At 31.1% G+C, this 27,632-nt stretch overlaps 1 protein-coding gene across 12 annotated transcripts in view; it reads left to right on the top strand.

Annotated features, from left to right (window-relative positions):
• The window catches only part of Nup188 (nuclear pore complex protein Nup188), a 173,289-nt gene that overhangs the window by 139,501 nt on the left and 6,156 nt on the right, over window positions 1-27,632 (top strand). For 11 of the 12 annotated variants that reach the window (XM_076452137.1, XM_076452103.1, XM_076452093.1 and 8 more), the window contains 11 exons: window positions 293-424; window positions 1,690-1,758; window positions 5,252-5,350; window positions 11,926-12,069; window positions 15,179-15,316; window positions 19,103-19,177; window positions 19,915-20,054; window positions 21,546-21,624; window positions 22,304-22,435; window positions 24,560-24,621; window positions 27,345-27,474. In XM_076452137.1, coding sequence (XP_076308252.1) covers window positions 293-424; window positions 1,690-1,758; window positions 5,252-5,350; window positions 11,926-12,069; window positions 15,179-15,316; window positions 19,103-19,177; window positions 19,915-20,054; window positions 21,546-21,624; window positions 22,304-22,435; window positions 24,560-24,621; window positions 27,345-27,474 — 1,200 coding nt within the window. Of the gene's footprint in view, window positions 1-292; window positions 425-1,689; window positions 1,759-5,251; window positions 5,351-11,925; window positions 12,070-15,178; window positions 15,317-19,102; window positions 19,178-19,892; window positions 20,055-21,545; window positions 21,625-22,303; window positions 22,436-24,559; window positions 24,622-27,344; window positions 27,475-27,632 lie in introns of those variants that run through there. The other variant, XM_076452171.1, reaches the window with a different exon arrangement.

Here is a 27,632-nt window from a genome sequence, read left to right as displayed (position 1 = left end):
TTGTTTGAGAAAATAGTCTTTTTTGTTACTAGTCTGAGTGCAGAGTGATTTCATGTAATGATTGAAAAAATTATTCTTTGTCCCAAATATCTCAAATATTATTTGAATGATCTCTAGAACCTCCTAAATACAATTCAAACATTTGTTGTGCGTATGTTTTATTTAATTTTTATACTCTGTGTGGGGTTCATCACTTAATCATACCCCCAACCATCATAAAAAAAATTAGGAAATAAGTATGAGTTATGCTTTTTTTGTGCAAGAATGATTGCTTGCTGTAATTTTTTTGCAGCTTCCAATTTTAACAATATGTCTTCTCAAAGAATTGATTCATCAGAGTGGAAGTCCAAAGCAATGGTTATCTGTATTGTTACAGACCACAACGATACCCACTTTGCTTGGACTATTAATTTGGTGTTTGCAGGTAGTGTGATTGTTTTTTTTATTGTTTTGTTTTTTGCCAAGAACAATGTTACTTGGGATGATTAATTTGGGGATTATTTTTTTCCTCTGTTGCTATAAACATATTTACAGTTTTCATGTTGTTTTCTTTTTATATTTCATTGTATGAGAAAATTCTTTTTATGTGAAATGTAGAATGTATCGTCTTAACAATCTTTGAAGTTTATGTTTGCCTTGTCATGGGTTGAAATTGATATATTTGATAAATTTGCACACCAAAGCATTTAATACAGGGGTAGGTTTCAAAACCACACATTGAAACCAGTAAGAAATAGCAACACCTTCATCCACAGAATAAAGGCTATGGTTACAAAGAGCGGCTACACAGTCATTCTGATGAAGATGGGGCATTTGTGTGGTATAAATAACAAGATAATAATCACAGACTTGAAGTTAATGAAGGCTCATTTGTTTCCATTCATACCTCAAAGATAAAAAGTAATAACGTATGATGATGAGACAAAGCACAAGGAATAAAGGGGGAAGTCATTCCAAGTATTGGATCTTGATTGCTATTTTTACAAAACTAGATTGACTTTATATAGAGGAAACTTGTTTATAGACATCTCTAAATTTAACCTGTTTCTAAACAAAAGTTTATTTTTTAGACTTTTATGAGTTTTACAGCAAGTACACATGCATCATTTTGCATGAAATTTATTCCTTATTACTTGTTGAATTCATTATCCCAGTGAACTCTTGTAATATCTGATGCGTTTTATATTTAATGAATGAATATCTTTTTTTTTTAGGTTTTAGATATGTTTTAGTACTTTTTATCTCATTTAATTCTGTTGACTATTAATGTTAATAGTTTTTGTTTTTTTATTGTGATATTGAATGTTTAATAATCAGGTATGAATTACAGTGATTATACTATTTTCAAATATCAAATTTGTAACACATTGAAGTAAATAAATAGGATAATACTTTTTTACATGTGAAAGGCATGTAAGCTTGAAGCTTGTCTCCAATTTTCCATGACACAATAAAATAGAAATGATAGTTCATATTTACCCTAAATGAATAAAACATCCTTAGATAAAATACAGGTATTAAGGTTATGGTTTAATAATTGCTTTATAGTTGGTGAAGAGGCAGAGAGTCTATTTTTTTATTTTTATAAAATATGTTGTTAGTTTTGTATGATACCTGAGATAAAAACATCATATTGAAGACACATAATTTTATTGATGATTATATAACTTAGATTTTTATTTCTACTAGCTTCACAAAGGAATTGGAATAGCTCACAATATCCTGACTCTCTTTCTTGCTTTGTCTCCTGTACCAAAAGTAAGTTTATGTTTTTGATTCTTTGAATAATTTAAGTCCAAAATTAAATTGTGAAACAAGTTTTTGTGACCTTGTATAGTCTGAATATTAATTCTGCTGTAGTTATTTTCAAATCAAATATGTAAATTGTATATAATTTTAACTATTAAAATATTTTTGCATTTATGTTTTGCTTTTCTTTTAATTTTTTGATGTTAAACAATGTTAAGAGAATACTTGTAGTTCAAATATATTGGAATTATTATTTATTGAAAATTGTGTCTTTCACATACAAAAAATCATATTTTTAGTAAAGTGTTTTTAATAAATGAAAATAGAGATTTGTCAATGAATATATTGAGTGTTTGTTTTCATGTTAAGATTAAAAATATTTTTGTTCATCTGAAAACTCAAATTCATTTGTATAATTCCTAAAGCCTCCTAAATACATTTCAGACTTTTTCTCAATGAAACTTTGTATTTTATCTGTTGTTTTCTCTACCCTGTTTTTATTCAGGATCAGTCAATTTTACTCATTTTATAATCACCAAAAAAAATTCTAAATAAATCTAGATTACCCTTTTTCCTCTCTAGAATGACTTTAAATTACAACATGAAACTATGTTTGTTTATCCTAAATAGCTTTAAGTTTGTAACAGTATACATCTATTCAAAATTAAATTTTATTGTTTTATTGTCCTTTGTACCATGACTAACTACTGTTCACACTATTATAAGTTGTAAGTCAGTTGGGAAATTTATATTATTGAATTACGCTACCTTTGAGCTGCTCACATCCGTGCTTCAGGTAACACTTTTATTATATTGTTATTATTATATATCGTACTAAATCTAATTTTAACTAACCTAAAGAGATCCATATTTTTACATTTTAGTTACTTTATAATTATAAATAAAGAATTAACCCAAATTTTTGTCTTTTTTTGCTGTCATTTGTTAATGACACTTAACCCTACTTTGTTTTTATATTATGAACTAAATAATTTTTATTAAATTAAACACTGTACCAGAAAATATAAACTAATACTAATAATGTGCAAAGTGTAGACAATTTCCCCTAACTATCTCAGTTATTCTGGCTTTCTAACTGTACAACAAGAGCCATTTTCCCATGGAAAAGATATTGGTTAATTTGTAATGGCTCTTGTTATACAGTTAGAAAGCCATTACAAGTTAACCAATATCTTTTCCATGGGAATGAAGCTTGTATTAATAGTGAAGTTCCTAATTTTTGGTTAAAAAAATAATGCTATACAACATGTCATTTGATACATGGAAACATTAACTTTCTATTGGTTATAGATAATATAGAATTAAACATAAGAAAGAACTATTAACACATCCTTAAATAAAGGATGTGACAGATGGATATGGCAGGAGGGCTCTGTAACTAAATAAATCGAAGGCTATAAAAATTATAGTTTGCCTGAGATATGATGATTTTATATTGAGTAATTCACATTTAATTTTGTACTTTTTGGAAGTGTGGTTAATATAGTAGAGAAGATAAGGTACATATAGAAAATTTGTTACATTTGGGTAAATTCAGTTTGTTTGTTTTTTAAGTATTGCCTTGTAGAATTAAGAACTTAAAACATATATACCACTAAAATATGGATTATTAGCTAAGATTTTATTTTATAAGAATTGGTATAACATAAACAAAAAAAATTCTTTATAAAATTTTGAATGCAAGACACTAAAACCTTGTGTCATACTCAGCAAAGGACACTTGCAGTGAGAGGATTGATTAAAACTAAATTAAAATGTGTAGGAATTTTAATATGCAGAGCATGTAAGCAATCTTACATACTGTAAAAAATAGTATTTGTTATTTAATGTATCTTGCATTGAATTTAGATGAGGAGCATTCAGAAAAAGAGCTGTATGGTTATGCTATTTCATGAAACATTATTAATTGAGGTTATTTGCATGTTTATCAACACAGATTAAGCAAACAATATCAAAGAACAAATATTATATCACATTAAAAAATTACGACGGGCACTAGTAGTACTGTGTATTAATTTGTTTGTTTTGAATTTCGTGCAAAGCGAAACAAGGGCTATCTATGCTAGCCATCCCTAATTTAGCAGTGAAAGACTAGAGAGAAGGCAGCTAGTCATCACCACCCACTGCCAACTCTTGTGCTGCTCTTTTACCAACAAATAGTGAGATTGACCATCACATTATAATGGTGCATGGTTAAAAGGATGAGTATGTTTGGTGTGACAGAGATTCGAACCTGTGACCTTCAGATTATGAGTTGAACACCTTAACACACCTGACCATGTTAGGCCTTACTGTGTATTAAAAAAAAAATTAATATAGTACAAGTACCATTGGTTGTGATATTATGAAATGCATGAACACTGTTATTAGTTTAGACTGGAAAAAACAGCTGCCTGATAATGAAAAGATAAAGCCAAACCCTATTTCCTGAATGTTGTAACTGTTTGTTTTTCATTACTTAGCACATCAGAAAATGAAATGAGATTTTAAGTTTTAAAAAAAGTATGAAAATAACTTTCCTCCATATCTACTGTACATTACAAACCTTTCTCTTATTAATTTTGAGTTGGCATCAATAAAATTGATCCATGAGTTGTCTTTTTGAACAGTTTTAATTGTGAAAGAAAACTTTTTTATCTGTCATATGTCAGTTTAGATAAAAGCATATGGTCGAAAAGCATAATAAATACATTAATTGAATACTAACAGTAATGGCACATATAGTAGTTAGTCATGGTTGAAAGGACAATGAAACAATAAAATTTAATTTTAGATACATGTATGTCTATACTGTTATGAGCTCAAAGCTACTTAAGATAAATGAATGTAGTTTCATGTTACAAGTGTTTGCTCTGAGGAATATATAGGTACTTTACTAACTAGTGTTAGCATCATCTGAAAGACCAGTTGTTTATTTTTATATTAATTTCTTTTTAATATAATTTTGAAATATTTGATTTAGCCAAACGTAACATACATGGATAAAAAGGTTGTAATTTGCAATGTTTCTAGCTTTAGCAAGTTTTAATATACATGATCAAGAAGTAAAAGTAATTTTGCACTCCAAATGTTCTTGTGTTCCAGGAAGAAAAGTAAGGCTTAGTTATTGTAATTTCATTTGAGTAAGGGAAGGCCCAGTGCATATAAGAAAAATAACATTGGATGTTAAAATGTTTGATGAGTTTTAAAAACAGAATGCGAAAATAGTACCAGGAAGAATAAGGCTAACTATCATCAACTTATAAACTTCACATTTGTTCAAATATAATACAAGGGCAATTTGTTGTTGCAACAGATATGACATACCAGCATGATATAGCTTATTATTCTTTTAGTTCCTCTAAGTTTCCATCTAGGAATAATTTGTTCTATACTAACTTAAACCAATTTGCTTACAAAAATCAAAACTTTATCCTACACATTTCAAGTATTAGTAAACTTTGGTGTTTAATACATTCTTTGTATATTTTCTTACATTTAGGTAGCTGAAGCAATGTGTTCTGCTAGTCTGATGGATCAAATTACTCTTCTCATTGCTAGCTGTTACACTTCATGTGAAGATCCCACAATTACATTGCAGGTATATCTTCTAGTCTGTCGAGTTTCTATATTCTGGTGTATGGGACTGATCTTTACATTCCAGAGTTAGTTTGTTTTAATGATTTGTAGTTATTATCTAGATCCACAATGACAGAGCAATTCTATCATGAAACTTTAAAGTATTGATAAACTTTGGTGTTTAATACATTCTTTGTATATTTTCTTACATTTAGGCAGCTGAAGCACTGTGTTCTGTTAGTCTGATGGATCAAGTTACTCTTCTCATTGCTAGCTGTTACACTTCATGTGAAGATCCCACAATTAGGTTCTGTTCTTTCAGTTTACCACCTCTGGGATCCAAACATCCACCCTTGCATCAATCAGCTGGTCCATTTGGACTAGGGTCAACCAAGTATCAGTGTAGGATGTTCTCAGCAAGTGTTGTGGACATTATATCTGATGCTGGTGTTTTGGTATAGTGCTCACAAAACCCTGGCATTGCTGCAGTGTCCTTGTTTGACATTGTAGGGCTCCATGGTGGGTGGGGTCAGTGAGCACCAAAATTTCCCTTTCTTTATTATGGATACTCCAATTAAAAATCTTAATAAAATAGTGAAAAACAGTTTATAGGTAAATTACCACGTCTTGAAGATTCTGAGCAGCAATCCTCACCATCTGTAGCACCTGTTGTACCTCATTTTCTTATATTGCATTCACTCAGACAAACCTTTTGGACATATGTCTCCCTTTTTCATTCAGAAGGGACTAGAGGGACTTGCTGGCTCTCCGAAGTCAGTAAAGAATCTTCAGTCTGGTGACATATTGGTGGAAACATCTGCATCTCAACACAGTGAACTCTATTTGCATTCAAAGGCAATTGGGGATATACCTATTGAGGTTACACCTCATGCTACTTTAAATTCATCACAAGGAGTTATTGTTGAGAGGGATTTGAAAACATCCCAGAGTCGAAGATTATCGCTGGTTTCTCCACCCAAGGAGATTTTGCAGTGAAGCATATATCCACTTGCAAAAATGGAATTATGATGCTGACCAATGTCCTCATTTTGACATTTATGTCACCACGTCCACCTGCCACCATCAAGGCAGGTTATCTTAATTGCAGAGTATGGCCATACATTCCAAACCCTCTCCGATGTTTTCAGTGTCAGCAGTTAGGTCACTCGAAGACGTCATGTCGTGGTTCCTTGACATGTGCTCATTGTAGTGGCAAGGACCATGATGCCTACGCCTACTTTCGTTCTTGCCCTAAATTCTTGGAACAAAAAGATGTGCAGCATTTGAAGATGATTCATAACATTACTTCTCCTGAGGCTCGAAAATTGCTGTCCACCACCTCCTCTCGGACGTATGCTGCTGCACTTCATTCCACAACTACAGTGGGAGTGCAGCCAGATATCTGTGCCTCCAAAAGAATTGTTCTCCAAACAAATGAAAAGTCTTTTAACTTCCATGGTTAAAAAAGTTGAAGAATCAACTTCAACACCTATCTCTGTCCCTTACATACCTTCCAACAAACCCCAAGATCCACATCCTTTGTTTTCAGGTACAGTCATTTCTTTAGATACATCTTCTTCTACCACCCCAAGATGCAAAACAATCATTCACTCACGTCCTCAGTCACTGGAATCCCCTTTCAACACCAAAGATCTGCCCAGTTGACCCATGGCAGGATCCATGGAGGTCGATAGACCTCCCTCGAATAAGAACAGTATGGAAAAAAGACGTGGTTGTAAACAGAAGGCTTCACCCCATTTGTCTACACGGGAATAAAAATGGCCACCCTGATACAATGGAACTGTCGAGGTATATGTTCTAATCTGGATGGCATCAAAACACTGATTGCTTCCTACCATCCTGTATGCCTTTCCTTACAGGAAACATTTCTAAAACCTGCCGATACAGTCACCTTTCGGCAGTTTTCTTTGTACAGAAATGACAGGCTGTGTGATGGACAAGTGCATTAAGGGGTAGCACTGTTGGTTGATCAACATGTGCCCATCATGTCTTTGCCACTTAACACACCCTTGGAGACAGTAGCCATCTGTGTTTCCTTGGGTCATACCATCACTGTTAGTTCTCTCTACCTGTCGTCTGGAGAGACTTATGATCATTCAGACCTTGAGGCTCTCATTGAACAGTTTCTCTCTCCCTTTTTCATCCTGGGGGACATAAATGGACATTATTCCCTCTGGGGAAATGCTGATATTGATAGGAGGAGTCACTCTGTAGAGCATATGTTCTCAGATCACAACCTTTCTCTTTTCAGTACTGGTTCTTCTACTTATTTCCATGCACCTAACCAGTCCTTTACTGCTATTGATCTCTCCATTTGCTCCCCTTCATTATTCTCCCATTTTTCATGGAGGGTTGACAATAATCCACAAAGTAGTGATAATTTTCCTATAATCTTGAGAGAGACTGGCTGTGGTTGATGCCACACGACCTGTGTGCCCTGGTGGAAGCTGGATCAGGCAAACTGGCTTTCTTTCACTGCTCTCGAAAAACTTGATCCTGCCCTCATTTGTAAGCCATCAATAAACGACTGTGTGACAGCAGTAACTGACTGTATTATACAAGCAGCTGCTCAGTGTATTCCTAAAACCTCGACATGTTTTCCACTATATCCTTGTCAGTGGCGGAATCTAACCTGCCACATGGCATGGAAGGCTCAAAAACAGGTCTGGGATACTTTCCATAGATATCCCAAATTCTCGAACCGCATCACTTTCCAGTGGGCCCATGCACATGCTCGGTAAGTAAGATGTCAAAGCCAGAAGAAATCTTGGTTTAAGTTCACAACCGGAATATATTCCACCACCAGCTCCAAAGTCATATGGGACAAGATTGGAAAGGTCAGTGGGCAACATAATTCTGTCCTCCTCTCGATCTTTCTCTCTGATGGCCAGGAAGTAGCTGGTACTCGGAGCATCGTCGATATTCTAGATGACAACTTTTGCCGGGTATCTAGCACTTCTGCTTCTTCCTCCACCTTATCAGCCATCAAGACTCGGGCAGAGTGATCACCTTTTTCCTTTCGAGCTGGTTGTCTCTATGACTGTAATCATTCCTTCATACTGGTTAAACTTACACTGACCCTTCATCTGTCTGGCAGTACATCAGTTGAACCTGATGATGTACACTATGAAATGCTGCACCATCTATCTCCTGCTTCTCTTGATGTTCTTCTGGTTGTTTTTAACTGGACCTGGCAGGAGAGTATTTTTCCTGATGCCTGGTGCCAGGCTATTGTCCTACCTTTCTCTAAGCCTGGGAAGGATTCCAAGATTTCTTGAAACTACAGTCCAGTTGTTTTGACGAGCTGTTTCTGTAAGATCTTAGAGAGAAGGGTTAATACTCATCTTGTTTGGATCCTCAAATCAAACAACCTCCTCTTGCCTACCCAGTGTAAATTCTGACGAGAGGGCTCCACCATGACCACCTGATTTGACTTGAAATAGCAATCAGAGAAGCCTTTCTCAAATGACAACATCTTGTATCAATATTGTTTGACATTGAGAAGGCTTATGACACAACATGGAGGTATGGCATTTTGCAAGACCTCTATATATATGGGTTATGTGGCCATTTACCCATTTCTATTAAAAAATTTTTAATGGACAGGAAATTCCAAGTTCATGTGGGTTTGATACTTTTCCATTCTTTTCTACAGGAACTTGGAGTCCTTCAGGGCTGTGTTCCGAGTGTCACACTTTTCAGTATAAAAATTAATGCCCTCACCGAACAACTCCCTATCACTGTTGCAAATGGGCTCTATGTCGACGACTTTCATATCTCATGCCAGTCATCGAACATGAGGTATGTTGAGCAGCAGCTACAAACTGCCCTCAATCATTTACTGAAGTGGACCACAGCAAACGGCTTTAACTTCTCTCTGTGTAAAACCGTTTGCATGCACTTTTGCTACCAACTGGGTATTCACCCTGATCCTGAACTCCGTATCAGTGAAGTTGTGCTGCCTGTGGTTCCTGAGACAAAGTTCTTGGGACTTATCTTTGACCATAAGCTGATCTTTATACCACACATCAAGCATCAACGGATCAAACGTACAAGAGCACTGAACATCCTCCATGTCCTCTCTTCCACCACTTGGGGAGCGGATTGATGTTCTATGCTAAAGATATACCATGCTCTTGTTAGATCTAAACTTGACTATGAATCACTAGTCTATGGCTATGCCAGACACCATTGGCCTTATAGATGCTAGACCCCATTCATCATCAAGGACTTCGGCTTTGCACTTCACCAGTTCAGAACTTATACATAGTCTCATGAACCTTCTTTGCACCTCTGCCATTTACAACTGTCTTTACTACATGCTTCGAAACTTCGTTCCTTACCAAAGCATCCCACCTGGGGTTGTGTTTTCCTTCTTCGGTGGGCCATACTTTTTCAGACCAGATGGTCTGCCATTGCTCCTTTTGGCCTTTGTATCCAGGCACAGTTAGATGAATTGGGTCTGTCTTTGATAACATTGCTGTATCCACTGATCAGCCCATCCCACCATGGCTTCTTACAGTCCCCATTTGTGACCTGTCTTTAAGTCATCTGAGAAAAGCAGACACTCCTGATTAGAAATACTGTCTGTTATGTACTGAACATCTTTTGAACCATCCTTCCTTCCCTATTTATACAGATGATTCGAAATCATGTGACCGTGTGGGCTCTATCATGGTTTGTTGTGGTTCAGTGGTTGCGTGCAGAATACCCTCTACTGTGTTCACTGCTAAACTGTATGCCATTTCTCTTGCTCTGGATCACATGAAACTAAGCAGTACTCAAACTGCACTATTTATACTGACTTGCCTATTCTTCTACTGGCCCTGGAATCACTTCACGTTGGTTCACACCCTGTTCTCACCGATATTCAAAACTGACTAGCCCATTTCTCTTTTAACATCTCAGCATAAGTATAAAGGTATTGGTTTAATTTTTGTTTTAGTTGTTGTATAAATAAGGCCTCTCTTGATTTTGCATTTGTTTATATTATACCTATACTAATTAATAGCCTAACACCCACCTGCACTGCCTCATACAGTCCAGTACCTGTTTGTACTCTTGTTTTTAAGACGTGTCAGTCAACGATCACATTCAAACACTCTCTTGTTTTTTAACCTGAAGATGACCTAGGAAGGTCAAAACGTTCTCTCCTTATCAGTAAAAGTGTTAATACCCATACCAGCCATTCTGAGATACAAAACTGGAAACATATTTGTTGATTTCTTAATTTAGAGTCTCTGTTGATTAAAGAGGTTTGTTTTTTATTATAAATGTTTGTGATATGACAAAATGTAGCTTAATTCAGAAATGATACAAGTTTAAAAGTGAATTGATATTTTTTACTTTCATAATAAATTTTATTCTCCTGTCTATGTGATTCCACACTACATCTTTACTTTAGGCTTATTATACCAACACTTAATATACTTATAAGGTTTCACAGCACTTTCCTCCACTTAGTTCCCTTGCACCTCCCACCACTAAAATCGTAATGAGTAGACATTGGGTAATGGAAAATGCATTTTGGCTCTATGACTCCTATTTTGAAAAATTTAATATGATGTGACACAAACTGGCTTTTATATATGTTAGATAAACTTACCTTGACCAAGAATATTGTTGAGAAAAACAGTGATACAGTGCCTGACAAAAGTAATGGTTATGCTTCTTGAAGGTGAAGTCATTTGTTACTGATAAATCATTATCAGTTTTTGCCATGTTTTTTTATGACTTATAGCCAAAAATAGTGGCTTTTTCCATCAGAAAACAATCTGAAATTGACTGGATGTATAAAATGTAATATTTTGATCAGTATTAAAAAAGTAAATTCTAAGACAAAGAAGTTTTCTTAATGTTTATTTCGATAGCATTGTTTCTAATCAAAATTTTAAATATTTGACAAGTGAAAAAATCAAAGAAATATTAATTCAAAATCAAATTATATGAATTATTTTGAGCAGGAACTAAATAATATTCAGGAGTTTGATTAAGTTTTTTATTAAATGAAAAATCAGAGAAGATCAGTGACATCTTTTTGTGTGTTAAGTTTATTGCTGGAGAAATTGCAAAGTACAATGGGCTAGAAGAAATACGGTAAAGAAAAAATCTTGATTGAGGTATACTTTTTATCAGGCACTCTTTATATGAATTGGAGAAAGAGCTTTTCATCACAGTAGTGAGAAGCAGTTACTTCGAAATTTCTTGTTCTGATGTTGACTCGTGCTTTAAATGTTTGCTATTCATGATTTTTTAAAATTTTGATGACAACATTTTAGCATAATATTTCCTGTTGTTAACACTTCATAAAAACAAATTACCAGAAATCCAAGCTTTCTAGTTTTCCATGTATTGTTATTAATTCAAACAAGTCAAGAAGTTAAACAGATGTTGATATTTTGTGTAACTTATTTATTATTATTATTATTATTTGTAGTGTATTTTAGTTTTTCACAGTAAAAATTTTTGTTATTCTCATTATAAGCAGTTTGGAAGACAAATCGTAGTACATCTTGTCTTTTCTTGAGTTGCATTTGTTATTTTAACTACTTTAAACTTGTATGTGAATTTTCACAGTGCTCAGGGAAATTTCCAGTGAAGTGGCTTGACATTTATCAGCTTACCCAACAACTTGTTGCTTCTCTTCTGCAAACCTTGAAACACTTTTTTCTTAAAGATGCTCTCAATTTTGTTGGAGCTCATCTGGAGAGAATGCACAAGGTAAAGCTGTTGTACAGTAGAATATATTATTGAATACGTATGTATTTTCTACCTATACATTTTCTTTGTCTTAGTAATGATTTTTTCTACAAATTGTATTTGCATTTTTTTTCATAGATAAGCCATACAGGGTAACATTCTGTTTTTATGTCTAATGTGTACAAAGCTTGAAATGTATTATTATTTTTAGTAGCATTTTATTTGAGCAAATTAGCTCTAGAGGACATTAATTCTTGACTTTTTTGTATATTTTCACTCTTAGAAAATTAAATAAACTAAAACTTAGGAAATTGGAGTATATCATATCTCAGTATATCTAATTCTGTTAATTTTAATTCACTAATAGAATACTGGCCAATTTTGATCCATAAAGCTTTTATAAAATATTACAATGTAAAAGAATTGGATGTCATTTGAAAATCATAAAGCCATATATCTGTAGGACTACATAATTAACTTTTTATGTCCTCAGAATTTTTTATTGTAGTATACTTATCTGAATATTGACAAATTGAAAATTTTCATTATGATCTTATGTACCAAAATACAATAAAATATAGTACCTTTAGCTCTTTGTTCAGTTATTGTAATAGTGTTCTTAAAACAGTGGACTTTGTGATACTAACCTGTAGTTTTATGAAATGCTCAGTTTTAATTTAATTGTATTAATTTGTGAAATTTTATTCTTTTAATATTAAATGCATTTATTTGTCAAGTCTTAAGACTCATTCATTGTAAATCATTTTAATAATTGAAAGTAGTTCAACTGAAATGATGATGTAATATCCTTACAGAAAAAAAGGTATATGTATTTAATTTTGTGATACAGTACATTATCCTGTTATCAGAATACTTAAATTCTGCCTGAAGTAATATCACAAGATCTATACATTTTTAGAAATATGTTAGTACTGAATTACCTATATGTTTAGTTATACTGACTGGATATGTTATTAGGGCTTTCACCTAATAGCAAATTGTTATATGCCTTTCAAAGTTATAGTTTACAAACTGGTGAAACATGAAACATTAATAAACCAAAACAAAACAATTTGCAGTTTGTGATTATTTTTGCAAATTTTTTACCTATTTTTATACATCCTATTGCAGGGCACCAATGCTAGAAACAATTAGATATGTAGAATGAGTGCAATATTCCTAATTGTAACCCTCACGGAAAAGACAAAGTATTACACTTTTTTTTTTGTAATTCCACTCAGTGGAGAACACATGCACAGTGGGATTTAGTAATACATCGGACCTGCAAGATTAACTAGCCAACTGCCTGTCAAATAACAATCACCACACGGCCATACTCACATGTTTACACTGACGTATCAAGATTTCATACATTTCAAATTAACTAGCCCACTAGATGAATTTACAATGAATTTTAGGGCAGTTTTTAGTCACCACTGACAATAGTGTATGACATTAATTTCAAGTCCTGTCATTGCTTTGCTCTGGGAAAGAAAGTTGAATAAGAAGAATATTTTGGGTTGTTTCAGATCAATTTCTCATCAGTATTGAACTCCAGCATTATGGGGTGGGTTTGATAACCAGACATTCTGGTTGGACAAAGAACCCTTCCTTCATTAGGACATTTCCCATTCTGTTACAACACAGCACCTTCAGTTGGAATATAACCAGGGTTGTATGTATCCTATGGTTTTTCTCTATTTTTTTTTTTAAATCATGCTGTTTCTACTGAAAACAAAGATCTCGAGTACTTAACAGACTGCTATCATGCACCAGGTCTTCACTGTCACAATATAAAAAACTCTTTAGAGCTAAAATTATTAATTTATTTTGTGATTGAATATTTTATGATTGTTTAGTTTGTTCATAACAGGAGAGTTAGAAGCAATTATTTTAAAGTACATGTGATGACAAGTCTAGTTACATAGCTCTGTAAGAGTTGTACATTGTTTTTATAACTCACTGATGTTGAGGATATATAAAGCAGATGATTAAGTAATAAACCTATAAATGATGTGAGATGAACAGAAAAAAAGCAGACAGACAAAGACAGAGCAGATGAGAAACAAGCCAACTAGCCAACTGCCTGTCGAATAACAATCACCACCCAGCAGATTCATGGAGACTAGAACATATGGCCTCCATGAAAATAGTTCAGCTTATTAATTAAAATTCTAAAGCACCTGAGTAGGTGTAAGTGGAATTTTGACAAAAATAAAATTGTATAGTGTTTATGATGTGTTTATCAACTACAGTGTAAAGAATTTGTACATACATTTAACTAGTTTTGAATATATATATTATTTTGAAAACAAGTGAAATGAATGTTGTTTATTTTTTTTAAATTTACCACCACCAAATTGCAGACACCTACTGGAGAAGAATCATAAGCCTAACAACAACACAGTATATATTTATACTTGCTACATAAGCTAAAGTAAAAACATTTAATTGACCTTCACGTTCATTATTTTGTGCTCTTGGTGCCATAAAAGACGTATTTCCTTGTGCATATTTAACACAAGTAATATTCTGAATGGCTTTTATTACCATATTACATTTAAAATCTATTTTGTGTGGTACAGATAAAGATAATTAATCTTTGATCAATTTTAACTGAATCTGTTGTTCATAACAAGTCTATACAAAAATTATTTCCCTCAGTCGGCTACAAGGGATTAATAAAGGAGCTTTCTCCAGTAGATCACAGTTTGGTGCTGGTTGGCACTCTTGACAAATTGATGAAAAATAACTAAACAGCCAGTCTCAGACATTTACACTAGGTGAGCCATACCCCCTTGCATCTTATTATGTGCAACTGTATATTGATTTGCAGATAAACTGCAATATGACTGTATTTTTGCATATCCAAATATATATAGTGTTTGCCCCATGATGTGGAGAAAGCCCTAATAAAGTGGTCAATTATTGTATAACAGTATAATTTTTCACCTTGTAGTTTATGTATTTTTATATTGCTGAATATATTTATAAGCTGTTTTTTGCAAGATGGAAAGTAAAAAACTGAGTTTGTGTGCTTCTATATATATAGTATGTGTATTTATTAGATATTAATTTTTTGTAGACTTTAGTTTATTGAAACAGTATGTTTGTTTTTTCATATTTATAGAGCTTTCAGCAAGTGATGGAAAAACCTCATAGAGCTGACATTCAGGAGACCTTAGGGACATGTTCACTTGTTCACCAACTATCATATCATCAACATGCATGGAGACTAGAACATATGGCCTCCATGAATCTGCTCCTGGTAGGTGATGAAATTTGGTTAAAACACATGGAACCTTGAATTTATTCTAATAAGCAATAATAGTACAATTGTTGCTTTACACCTAACAAAAATACTGATTAGACTTAAAACATGAAATATTGAATCTGCTGCTGATTGTTTACGATAAAATACTTTTTTTACTGTATTCTTAACATATACCGATTAAACTAAAACACACAAAACCTTGCAATTGTATTCTCAAAATGGTTGGTATGGGTATTAAAACTTTCATTAAATAAAGTACAGAACAATGTTTCAACTTTCTTAGGTCATCTTCAAGTTAACAATAAAAAAACCAAAAAAACCTTACAGTTGTTTCTGACAGATGATGGTAGGAACATTCTGCTTTACACTTAACACAGATACCAATTAGAATAGAACACATGGAACCTTGAATATGCTCCTGGTAGATGATGATAGAATACTTTCTGCCTTACACTTAATACTGGCATTGATTAGGCTAGAACACATGAAGCATTGAATCTGCTTGTGGTGGAGATTATGGATGTTTTCTGTTTCACACTTATATATGCCAGTTGTCCAGAAAATATGAAGTGTTGAATCTACTTCTGGATGGTGACAATAGAATACTCCTGCCTTATGCATAAGAGATATTGATTAAACTAAAATACATGAAACCTTGCATTTGCTTCTGATAGATGATGAGAGGACACTCTGATTAAACTAAAGCACATGAAATCTTCAATCTGTCGCTACTTCTGGTAGGTGATGATGATAAATATTTTCTGCTTTACACCTAACACTCATATTAATTACATTAACTTTTAATCTTCTCATACATTTAATGCAGATATTAATTTCTTCATAGTTAACCTTCTGATAAAGAGAAACAGTTAAACAATTTAACATTAGGAGACTGATTTATACATATATAACAGAAGAATGTTCTCCCAGTGGCACAGCAATATGTCTGAAGGCTTATAATGTTAAAAATTGGGTTTTGTGTAGCTTTATGATTAACTGCAAACAAACAGAATACATAATGCTGATAAAATATATTATATCTGACTGGTATTCTGAAGTAAGAACCACTGTTCTACTCCAGGAGTTTAAAAAAAGAAAATTAACTTTTTAAACCCGAGCAGATGCTGTCATCATATGACTAAAATTCCCAATTTACTCATTGAATAATGAGAGCTTTTGGTAAAATTTATCTGTTTGGTTGAAAACTAATCCATACTATGTTGTTATCCACAAAATTAAGAAAATTGTAGTTTCACAAGGTGTGGTGATAATTATTAGGAAATGTAAATAATTCTGGTAGAACATGCTTAAAATTTTATGGGCTTAAATAGTTAAGATCACTAGATTACATGAAAGTTTTTCAATGGAAGTGTCTTAGAAAATGAAGATGATGAATGGGGTTCTGACTAGCTGCAAAATTTTTGCAGTATATTTGTCTTGAAATTTGCAAATGAGTGTCTTTCTGTTAAAATTTAATGGAAAGTTTTAAGAAACTGAAAACTTCTAGAATGCATTAAATGTATTTTAAAATAATTTCATTGTGAAAAGAAAACTTATTTTCAGTATGATAACACAGCCATACTAAAGCTCCAATGGTTTTCTGTTTATGAAACTAAATAAAAGCATTAGAAATTTCTTAATTTTTTAAATAAGCATATAAAATTATATATTCTAATTGCTTTATACCAAATTTTTTCAAGTTAATGAAGGTGATGTTAAAGATAAATAAATTTATCACAATAAATACTGGTTTCTTCACATGGTTTTCTGAAATGTTAAATTTCATATCTGTTTAGATTATTTGAGTGGAAAATGTTATAATGGATGTTAAGGACATAAAAATTGATCTTATAAATGCAGTACCCAAAAAAGAATGTAGTGATTTATATATATATAAATAAGGCATTTTAAAATACCAAGATTTAGGTGTGTACATTTCTTGTTATTAAAAAGAAAATGTTTTTTTAGAAGTAAGAATTTAACCCTCTCACCACGGGCAGGTCAAAGTGAGCATGTTACAACTTTTTAGAGAGTTTACAAAATTTAATTAAACTACTTTATTATCACAGTATATAAATAAACTTGGCATCAAAATGTAAGTAATAAATCAACTTTTAATAGTATATAAGTTTTATGTTCTTAATTTTATTTGGATTTTGTGTTGATCCTCAATCTCCACCAGTGTGAGATTTGTGACATTTGCTCTCTAAGTCTTTCCTCTTTTCTAATTTGTTTACCATCCCTCTGAGAAATACAGAATTTAATGTACATTACTATTTATAATGTAGTTATTACTCAGGCAAAGCATAGTTTTAAATCTTGTTTTTTTATGGAGCTATAAATTAGTAATTCAAACCCATTTGCCATGCCCACCTGTAACATCATGCCTTTCAAAAACTGCCAGTAGTTTGCACTAGAATTTGATACTGTATTACTTATAACCAATAGAAAGCCAAAATTTTAATCTATCAGATTATATGTTGTTATTTTTTGTTTCCTGTTCAGGGAATTATCCATTTCACTCCTACTTCAAGCTTTTTCTATTTCCATGGGAAACACATCATTGAATTAAATTAAATTTTTAATGGCTCTTATTACATACTTAGAAAGACAAAAAAATATTTTACCTATAGGACATAGTTTGGTTTTGATGAGTTGTTATTCTGACTTATTATTCACATTATTTAATTAAATAAATTTAGTGTGGTGTAGTACCATTAGTATAATGGTATTATTAGTATTATGTAAGCAAAAAAAAGGAAGACCCAAGTAAGTACTGTATTTCTTGTTTTTCATGTATATTTTTATTCATTATTATAAAAGTATTAAAATGTAAACATTAGAAATACATAAAGTAAGATAAAGATGAAAAACAATATTAAAATTTTTTTATGAAGTAACATTTGCTGAGTAACACAAAATTTGTGTAGAAACAGATGTATACTGTTATGAGCTTTAAGCTATTTAGGATAAACATGTGTAATTTCTTGTATGAATTTGAATTAATTATAGAAAGAAAAAAAGGTAACTTAGACTTACTATATATTTTGTGTGATGGTTATGAGATCAGTCAAATTGACTGAATGCATGTAGAGCTAGGATAGGTAAGATAAAATATAAATTTTACTGAAAAAGATTGAAACTTATTTAGGAAGTTTTAGAGATTATGCAAATGAAATATGTCAGTTTTCAGATGAAGAAAAGTATTTTAAAACTGAACATTAAAATCACTTTGCACTCAGAGTGGTCAACACTTTGACTCCATATATTCAAAAAGAAATGTTTAGTAAAAATAATTAAAAAGCTTGAAAAATTTTGTTAAGATGCATAAAACATATTAAATGTTATAGAAAAAAATGTCTAAAGAAATCACAACTGAGCCCAAAGTGAGAGAGTTAAATGGTCTGATACTTTTTTTTAATAGTTTCTGCATGTTAAATTTGAAATACTAATACAACAGCTCAGTCTAATTTGTTTTACCACTTTCAGGTTTACTTATTTTTACTGTAAATATTTAAGTATTTATAATAATGGACTCCTCAAAATAGCTAGAAGAGTTCTGAAGTTCAAGTGAATATTATGAGTTGGTTTTAATATGATGTCCACTGTTGTGAAGGTTTAGGTATCAACAAGTTAATGATTATGATTTATACCAAAGTCAAAATATGTGATATGTATTCTTGTGACTTTTTTTTCCATTATGATAATTTGTTTGCATTGTTACATATGATATGTTTCTATAAAATATTAGTAGCATATATATTACTGTTGTTTACTCAGGGTGACACTTGTGATGTCTGCTATGCAGCAACTGCATACTTAATCAGACCTAGTCTTCTCCAGCACTTTATAGAGGTAAGTTGTATATTTATGTGTTCCTTCTTTTATTCCTTGTTAAAATACATTTACGTATTACAAACAAAGTAAAATAATGGTACTCATTCATAGCAGATATAGTTATTAATAAGTAGGATGATATGTCTGAGATTCTATTATATTTTTTACTGTTAATGTTATATCCAATAACCATTCTTTTGCAGTTCTATGAGCACTTTCCTTTATCATATCTCAAGTGACAGAAGTTTTGGTAGTAGCTGCTTTTATTTGTCATCTTTCAATTGTATCACCTTGGTATTAAAATGTATGTTCAGTGGTGATAGATCCATTGCTAACTGGGAGTTTGGTGCTTCACAAATTTTGGTCAATATGTATTGTATTTAGCTTGATATTAGAGAATTTTAAAAGTTGAATTACATTTTTAACACAGTATATTGCAAACTTCTTCAATATAGGCAGTTTTAATGTAGAGTAGTTTATTTTGTTGTGTATCATATATCTAGTGTTTGAATTGATTCACCAAGTGAATGTTTTGACAATGATTTCATTTAATTTATGACAGTGCTGACTAAATGTAAGGTCATTCATGGAACTTAGTCTAAGTTGTTAGGCGTATGTTTTATGTATTAGATTTCTAACAGTGTATTGTGAATACTCTTGTTCACATCACATAAATTCAAGCTAAAACAGCTTTATAAGCAAAGATTTTTATATATTTATTTAGCACTATTAGTGTGATTACATTGTTCTTGTAGCATTCTAAAGCAGACCTAGATGAGACAAAATTAATATCAGTAACTACTCAAGCTGATCCAGACAGCCACTTTATGAAAAGATTGTTGTCCACAGAAGAAACTGATAGACTGTCACCTCAGCTAGTTCAAGCTCAAAACAGGTGAAGTGATTTGTTATTCTGACTATCTAAGCTGAGCACATTGGTCAGACTTGTTAAATTCTGTATAATTGAGTTACAGCAAAGTTAGAATTTGTAACATGTAAAATAAGAATAGTTAAGCTTGCAACATATGGGTAATTACAAGGCAAAAATAACTGTTATACCAGATATTATTATTAGCCATATTAGGCTTTTCATTTGAGAATATATTTGTTCCAAGATTATATGGACTATATTAGTTAAAATATCAGATTTCATAAGGAATGTTATTACACAAGATAGGTAAAATATGGAAAGCTGGGGAAGATAAAGTACTATAGAAACAGAATAGTAAGCCCAAAGCAGATTAATTACTTTAAAATCAAAATATTTAATCTCAGAACAGAAAATACTACAAGAATATAATGGCTAAACTCAGAACATATGAATTATTGTAAAATTATTTAAAATAAGGTGAAATCAAATGAATTATTATAAGATCAGTAATAATAAAATTAATACAGATGAATATCCATAAGGTCAAAATAATTTTAGAACAGGGCAAAATATTTAATCTCAATATTAGTTAATTAAGTTCAGAACAGAGTGAACTACCATAATAGCTAACTAAAAATGCAATTCTTTCAAGTTTTAAATAATTAGAATTATTTGTTGTCCATGACTTTTTGGGTTATTTTAAAATTAAAGAAATTAAAACTTGTTAACATAGCTTTAAAGTTAGATGTAATCTTATAATTATTTTACTATGGCTGTAACAAATGTAAAAATAATAAATGTATAAAACACATAGCAACAAAATGACATTTGGTAAGTATGAATGAAATGTGATTTTTAATATATTAATTGTATTTCTGACAATGCAGAACATTATAGTAAAACAATATTTTAAACAGTTGTTAGGTGTGTGTAAACAGTGTGTTATTAAAACAATTAAAATACTTTAATGTTTCTTTGTTGTTGTTATTCTCAAGAATATGTTTAATGAAATCAAAGTTGAATAAAAAGTCCTTTAAACAGACACTATTTTCCAAAATATAACTAAAACAATAATATAGCATTTCAGAAATAAACAAAGCTACAAGTTACTTTTTCAGTGTTTTCCTGTCATGATGTCTTGTTAGTTGTCTTCATATTATGTAGATGTTAAATATGGTTTTAAATAAAATTATAGTTATTGTTTTAGCATAGGTATGTTGTTGTTGTTATTGCAGTCTTTAAAGCATCAAAACAATTCAGTAATGTTGATTTATACAAAGTAATTAATGTCATAATAAAAAATGTAGGATAATTTTGATGTTGGTTCATTAATTAACAAAAATTGTAATAGTTCAACAAAATCATAGTATTTCATGTAATGTTGGTCAGTTCTCTGTTGCATTGAACAAAACAAGGTTTTAAAAAGTGTGTTGCTAATAGTGAACTTTTCCACATGCACTTTTCTCATTAAAGTTTAGGATTTTCAACTTCATAAGATTTTGTTTTTGTTTTCAGGCTCTTGGAGCTTCTAGCAGTAGGTCTGTCCACCCTTCAGTTATTTAGTCCTCATTTGTATGAAGTTCTATCTGATCAGGTAAAAGTATGGTTGTTTTTTATGCCAAAAACGTTTTAGAATGTAGAACGTTTACTAGCATGAAATAAAAGATTGTCTTTTTTGCACAATTTGTTTTAACATTGATTCAGATACTGAAAGATGATTTTACTCTTTATATTAGTTAATAGGCTCAAAATAAATGGTAGTAACTGTTAATATAAAGTATTGTGTGCTGGCTCATTTACTGTTTTTCTCTTGGGAAATAAACTTGTCAAAAAATGTTTCTTTAGTAATGCTCAAAGAATAAGTTATGTGCTAATCTGGGGCAACATTTTGAATGAAAATCTTTAGTATTTTATCCTAATTAATGTGACTATAGCAGGTTTAACACCTCAGCTGCGGAATGTGCCATATGGTGTGATTGTAAACTCACAAGCTTTTGTGGAATGCACCCAACTGAATACTAAAATTTTGATTTTCAACAAGTAAATCTCCACAGCTAAGGGATTAATTGATTTTTAAATAAGTAACAAGGTGAATATGTTATCAAAGTTAGGGAATGTACTTGTTTTTGTTTTTAGCTAACTGGTTTATGGGACTTAAACAATATTAGCCTCTCATTGAAAATATAAAAAAACATGATTGTAAAATGTTATGCTACTAGGGAGTTTTATTCACAAATGTGAATTATTCACAAATATTTGGTGTTTTGATATAGGGTGTAGATGTAGGACAATGGCAAATCATGCTAGACATAAGCTTTAGTACACCAGGAGTGGAACACAGCGGCCCTCTAAGTTTTGGAACTATACTATCGTGTATAAATATGTGTGTTCGAGCCTTGACCAAGGTAATTTTTTTCACTGATGTAAATTAATGTATTTGAGAAAAATGGTATAAAATAACAAACACCAAGAAGGAACTAGTTTTGTTTTTTTTCAAAAGTAGCAAAAAGTAACAAAACATATCAATTCTTCTAACATGTCATGAAAATTTTGCATTCAAGACTAGCCATTTTATTTTCGTTTTTGAATTATTGATAGCTAAACGTTTTAAGATATTGAAATTGATATGTAAAGCTTTGAAATCTGTGTATGTGTTATAAAAGTAGCCAGTTGAATAATGACCTCAAAAGTTGACCTAATCCTGTTAATTAGAACATTTAGTTGTTTTTTTTTTATTTGGTTCTTTATTATGCACTACTGCTAAAAGTTGAAATTAGATTTTTATGCATTGTGATGTAGCCCAATGTGAAAATGTTATTCTACACTATTATGTGTTTGAGCTGTAGACTCATAATTTTCCCTTTCACATATTCGTGGTGAGCCATTGTTGTTATTACTTTATTTTTGGGTTTTAAGTTAATATGTGTGCTAATATTAATTACTAGTTAATAAACTCCCAAAGTCACTCCTTGGAGATAAGGTGACAAGTCGGTCCAGTTTCAATTAGGCACACTCACACATAGAGTTAGATAATGATTTAGATAGATACTTATAGTACAAATAGAAAGAGGCTTTGAACTTAAGTTATGTGTACTGAAGAACAACTGTTTTAGTCATGTTAATGTTTTGAATAAACATTTTTCTTAATGAACACCTGTTATACTTATCATTTCTTTATATTGATGCATTGAATTAATCCTAAAATTACCATTGAGATTTATATAAATCAACTTTGGTTTTTAAACAGTTTTGAACTATTTCTGTACCAAATTGCTTGTATGTCTATCACTGTTTTGTTTTACAAAAGGTCCCTAATAGCATATAATTCAAGCAAAAATTTATACTGCAGATATTCCCACGAACTACTTTTTGGTACTTCTACATATTTTACATAGAAATTGTGTGATTTTGTAAAGATATGCAGAAATGTAAAACTACTCACACATGGTCCACTGGTTTTGATAAGTATAAAAGCAAGGTAGTGTTTTGAGAGTTATTTTAATGTGCAATGAAGAATATTTGTTATAGTTTTATATTTTCTGTTTGCACTTAAATTCATATAGGGTTCTTCCTTTATATTAAGATTTTTAATAACATTATATGTGCTGAAACTTTCTAAACTTCAACAAAGGGTTCCTATTGAATGTACTTGAATAGTTTCACTTTTGTGATTCTCTTGTAACTTCTTAGGCTGTAAATGATTTTTTTGTATTAGGTATCAACAGTTAATTATAAATGACAGTTTTTGTGCATTGCTTTACAATCAAGTTATTTCTCTGTGGCACAGTGGTAAGCCTGAAAGCTTTCAACACTAAAAAACAGGTTTCAATACCAATGGTTGGCATAGCACAATTAACCCATTGTGTAGCTTTGTGTTTAACTACAAAAACAGTTAAATAAATAATACAGTTTTTATCTACTTTATTACTTGTGAAAAAATTGGAAGGCTTGCTTAAAAACTTAAAACAATGTACCAAAATGATTCTAAACCAACAATGTATACTAAATTTAGTTGATTCAGTAAGAAAAAATAACAATGATATTTAATATAGAACAAAGTTTTGTATTGTGTTTTACTCTGAAACTTCATATTAATAAAGTTGTGTAAACATGCTTGTTTTGACATACCTACAAAGCCATGAAAACTAAAAAAATTACTGCTTCTGTACTCAATTTTAATTTTATGCCTCATTTGTTAGAATACTACTTTCAGTTTAAAAAATGAATATTTCTCATTGAGAGGTAAAAAGAAGAACCTGTTCTTTAAAGGAAATGCCTGATTGTTTTTAGAACTTATGGTTTCTCACACTTTTGTTTCATAATGGCACTTTTATTCATCTTAAAATGTATAGCATGAAGAGTAAATATTGTATTATCTTTGCTTTTGTATTTTCTGTTCAATTTGAGTACCTTTTTTATATACTTGGAAAACAGCTACTTTATTTCAATGAAAATATGCATTGTCTGTACAGTGCACTGGTGACAAAACTCATGAAAATTTTTTAGGAAATGTATATTTGTATTTACAGAATGAAAGAGTGTCCTCTCCTGCAAAGCTGTCACATCTAGAAGGTCCTTTGCCAACAGAAAGGTATGAAATTACCATTTGATGTTCATTTAATAGCACTGCTTACCTAACATGCTTCCTCCTTCAGTTGTTGGGGCATTATAATAGGATGGAAAATCCTGCTATTCTTTGGTAAAAATAACTAAAGATCATGATAGAAATACTGATTTTTTTGCTAACACAAAAGATGACAAGTTTTTTGTTTTTTCAGTTAGTAATATCCATACCTAATTACATGTAGTTATTTTTAGAGGAGTAAAATCACAGGAATATAAATCTCTGTTTAGAAACCTTTTTAGTTTATTCTTGTAAGGTTTTGGATTTCAGAGAATCACAATTTTTTAATCTCAGTTTCTAATTATAAGTCAACTGGATGCAACTCTCCATCAAACTAATAGTGTTATATTCATGAAAAGTTTCTTTACCATTCAGACCATTATAGCATTTTATCTCTGTCCTTAAACTGTTAATACAACTCATATCAAAATAATTGCAGGTTTTTTTTTAAAAATCTTAAGTTACATCACAAATATTTTTCAGTTATCAGTTAACATGATCAAACTTAAAAGTATTTATTTAGTTTTTGTGTATATATTATAGGTTTTTACAATTTTGGTAATGAAGGAGCTTTTTCAAGTTAATATTTATAGTAATTTGTTTTTCCGTGGAAGTTGTATCTGAAAATAAAACGAAGCATTTGAATTTGAATTTTTATATAAATTATTTTGTAAAAGATATGTTACACAAAAAGGTAGTTAAAAATGAATGGGAAATCAATTATTCAATTCTTATTTATTAGCATAAATAATGTAGATTATATTATTAAATGTGTTATACCTAGTGTTAAATATAAAGAAAGTTTTACTGTTATCAGTGTATACTTTTCTTGTTTGCTGAGGTTAGCTTCTGTGTCTTTATTTTACAGTAATAATTAATACAGAAGTAACATTTCGGTATTTTGTAAAAAAAAAAAAATAATTGAAAAGCTTATGCATGCATAACTAATTGCTAGTGCATTAATACTAAACAAAAGCTAACAATTGATGTTTTTTAACATTTAAGGTTTTGATGAAATTCTTAATGTTATTTGAGCTGATATATTACTGTCAAAACCACCATTTACTGTTTAGAACAGTCTGCATTAATTCCTAAACTGCTACTGGATATTAACTGAAGCTTGTTTTCAGCTTTACTGTTTTATTGTGATGAAATATTTTAGTAATGCTGATTAAACTTAAATTATCAAAAATACCCACATCTAGTGCAACCCAGCATATAGTGCACAGTATATTTCTTGATCTTACACAGTAGGAAAAATTAATTCTAACAGTTGATTGGCCTTTGTGTAGGAAGTAATTTATTGTTATGTTTATTAGTAATTATATGTGCATGTGTGAGTGGATACCATTGCTAATTAATTAGCCATATTACTTTCTTAACAAAGAAAGCCTGAACTTATGATCACATTTAATTTGTGTGTATGTGTTTTTTATACAAGGCCCTGTACATAAAGCACAGGATAGTGACTATGACTGAATGTCACTGTGATTGTACTTTGTAACATACAATCATAAAATTATTTTACAACCCAGCTCAAAAACCCTCAAAAGTGGAAGAAATTTCATCTGATTATACTTTGATTGATTATTATTAGCAAATATTAGCACATAAATTGTGCAGCTGTTATGGTTCACAAAATTGAATTTTGCTATACATCTGTGCCTTGAAACCTAAAAGATATATGTCAGAAGTATGTGTGTGTGTATATATATATAGTATATATGTAGGTATTTACAATACATATGTTGGAGGATGTCATTTTAAGCTTGTTACTTATTCGAGCTTTATCAGTTTAGAATTCTCGTATCACTTGTGGCATATTACTTACTTTTCTATACTACTGACAAATTTAGTCTTTATACTGTATGCAGAGAGGTAAAACATTTCTTTAAAAGTATATTTGCTGTTATTGTTAACTATACTCTATAGCTTCATTTTTAAGTTAGATGAGAAGACAAGCTTTTTTTGAAAAATAAATGATTCATTCTTTTTTAAGTTACTTATTAAACTATGTTATTAAAGATGTTATTTTTAAGATATAGCTTGTATATTTCAAATTTATAATTCATTGATGTGAAAACAGGATTAAAATTATTAATAGTGCTTTTGGAGATATTCTTTTCATATATTCTGCAATATTTTGCTGTTTGTTATGTTAATACCCAGTCTAATGTTTTATAAATTGGAATTTCTGAGAAGTTACATTTTCTAAAATCTTTAATTTTGAAAATGTAAACACTTTCAAAAATAGGAATGGATGTGATATTTATAAGGCATAGGATCCCATCTACACATACACTTATTAATTGTGGGTAATGTGATGAAGAAATGAATAACCAGTGGACACTAATATGGAAAAGTAGCTTAACCATGTAAACTGGAGACTTCACAGGCCATGTACACTTATGGAATTATACACTTGAATGTCAGGCTATTACCGAAGACTTGAAACATTTCAGTACGACAGGACAGCAAATAAACTGTGCATAAATTCTATACTATGATTAATGCTAAAATGGTTGTAAAAATAGAAACCTCTGGCAATGAAAACCACCACCACCCTTTTTCCCTGCTCTGTATTAAAATGAAAGTTAACCTGAGTAGTGTTTGAAGTTAAATTAATCAAGATTGTGTTTCAAAGATTTTTATTATAATGATATTAATTGAATTTGGAATGTTTCGAATAGGTTACGTCTTCAGTATGTCTTGGAAACGAGTCTGACATTGTTGCTGTCCCAAGCTTTGCTCTGTCTTCTGCATCCTGCATTGAAACCTAGAGAAAAGCAATTACTAAGAAGAGAACTTGGTGCTGAACTTGTGAGTTGACATTGCGTTTTATAATTTTGGAAAATCATTTTTATCGTAAGTACACTGTGCAAATCCCACATCCTTTATTTCATTACCAACACTTACTGAAAGGTGGTAGATGGCCTGTTTTTCAGTCAGTTACAGCTTTTAACTTTAGTCAGACAACT

This window comes from Tachypleus tridentatus, chromosome 1 (assembly GCF_004210375.1).
Source record: "Tachypleus tridentatus isolate NWPU-2018 chromosome 1, ASM421037v1, whole genome shotgun sequence".
NCBI lineage: Eukaryota > Metazoa > Arthropoda > Merostomata > Xiphosura > Limulidae > Tachypleus > Tachypleus tridentatus.
This window is presented reverse-complemented; position numbering and strand designations above follow the sequence as displayed.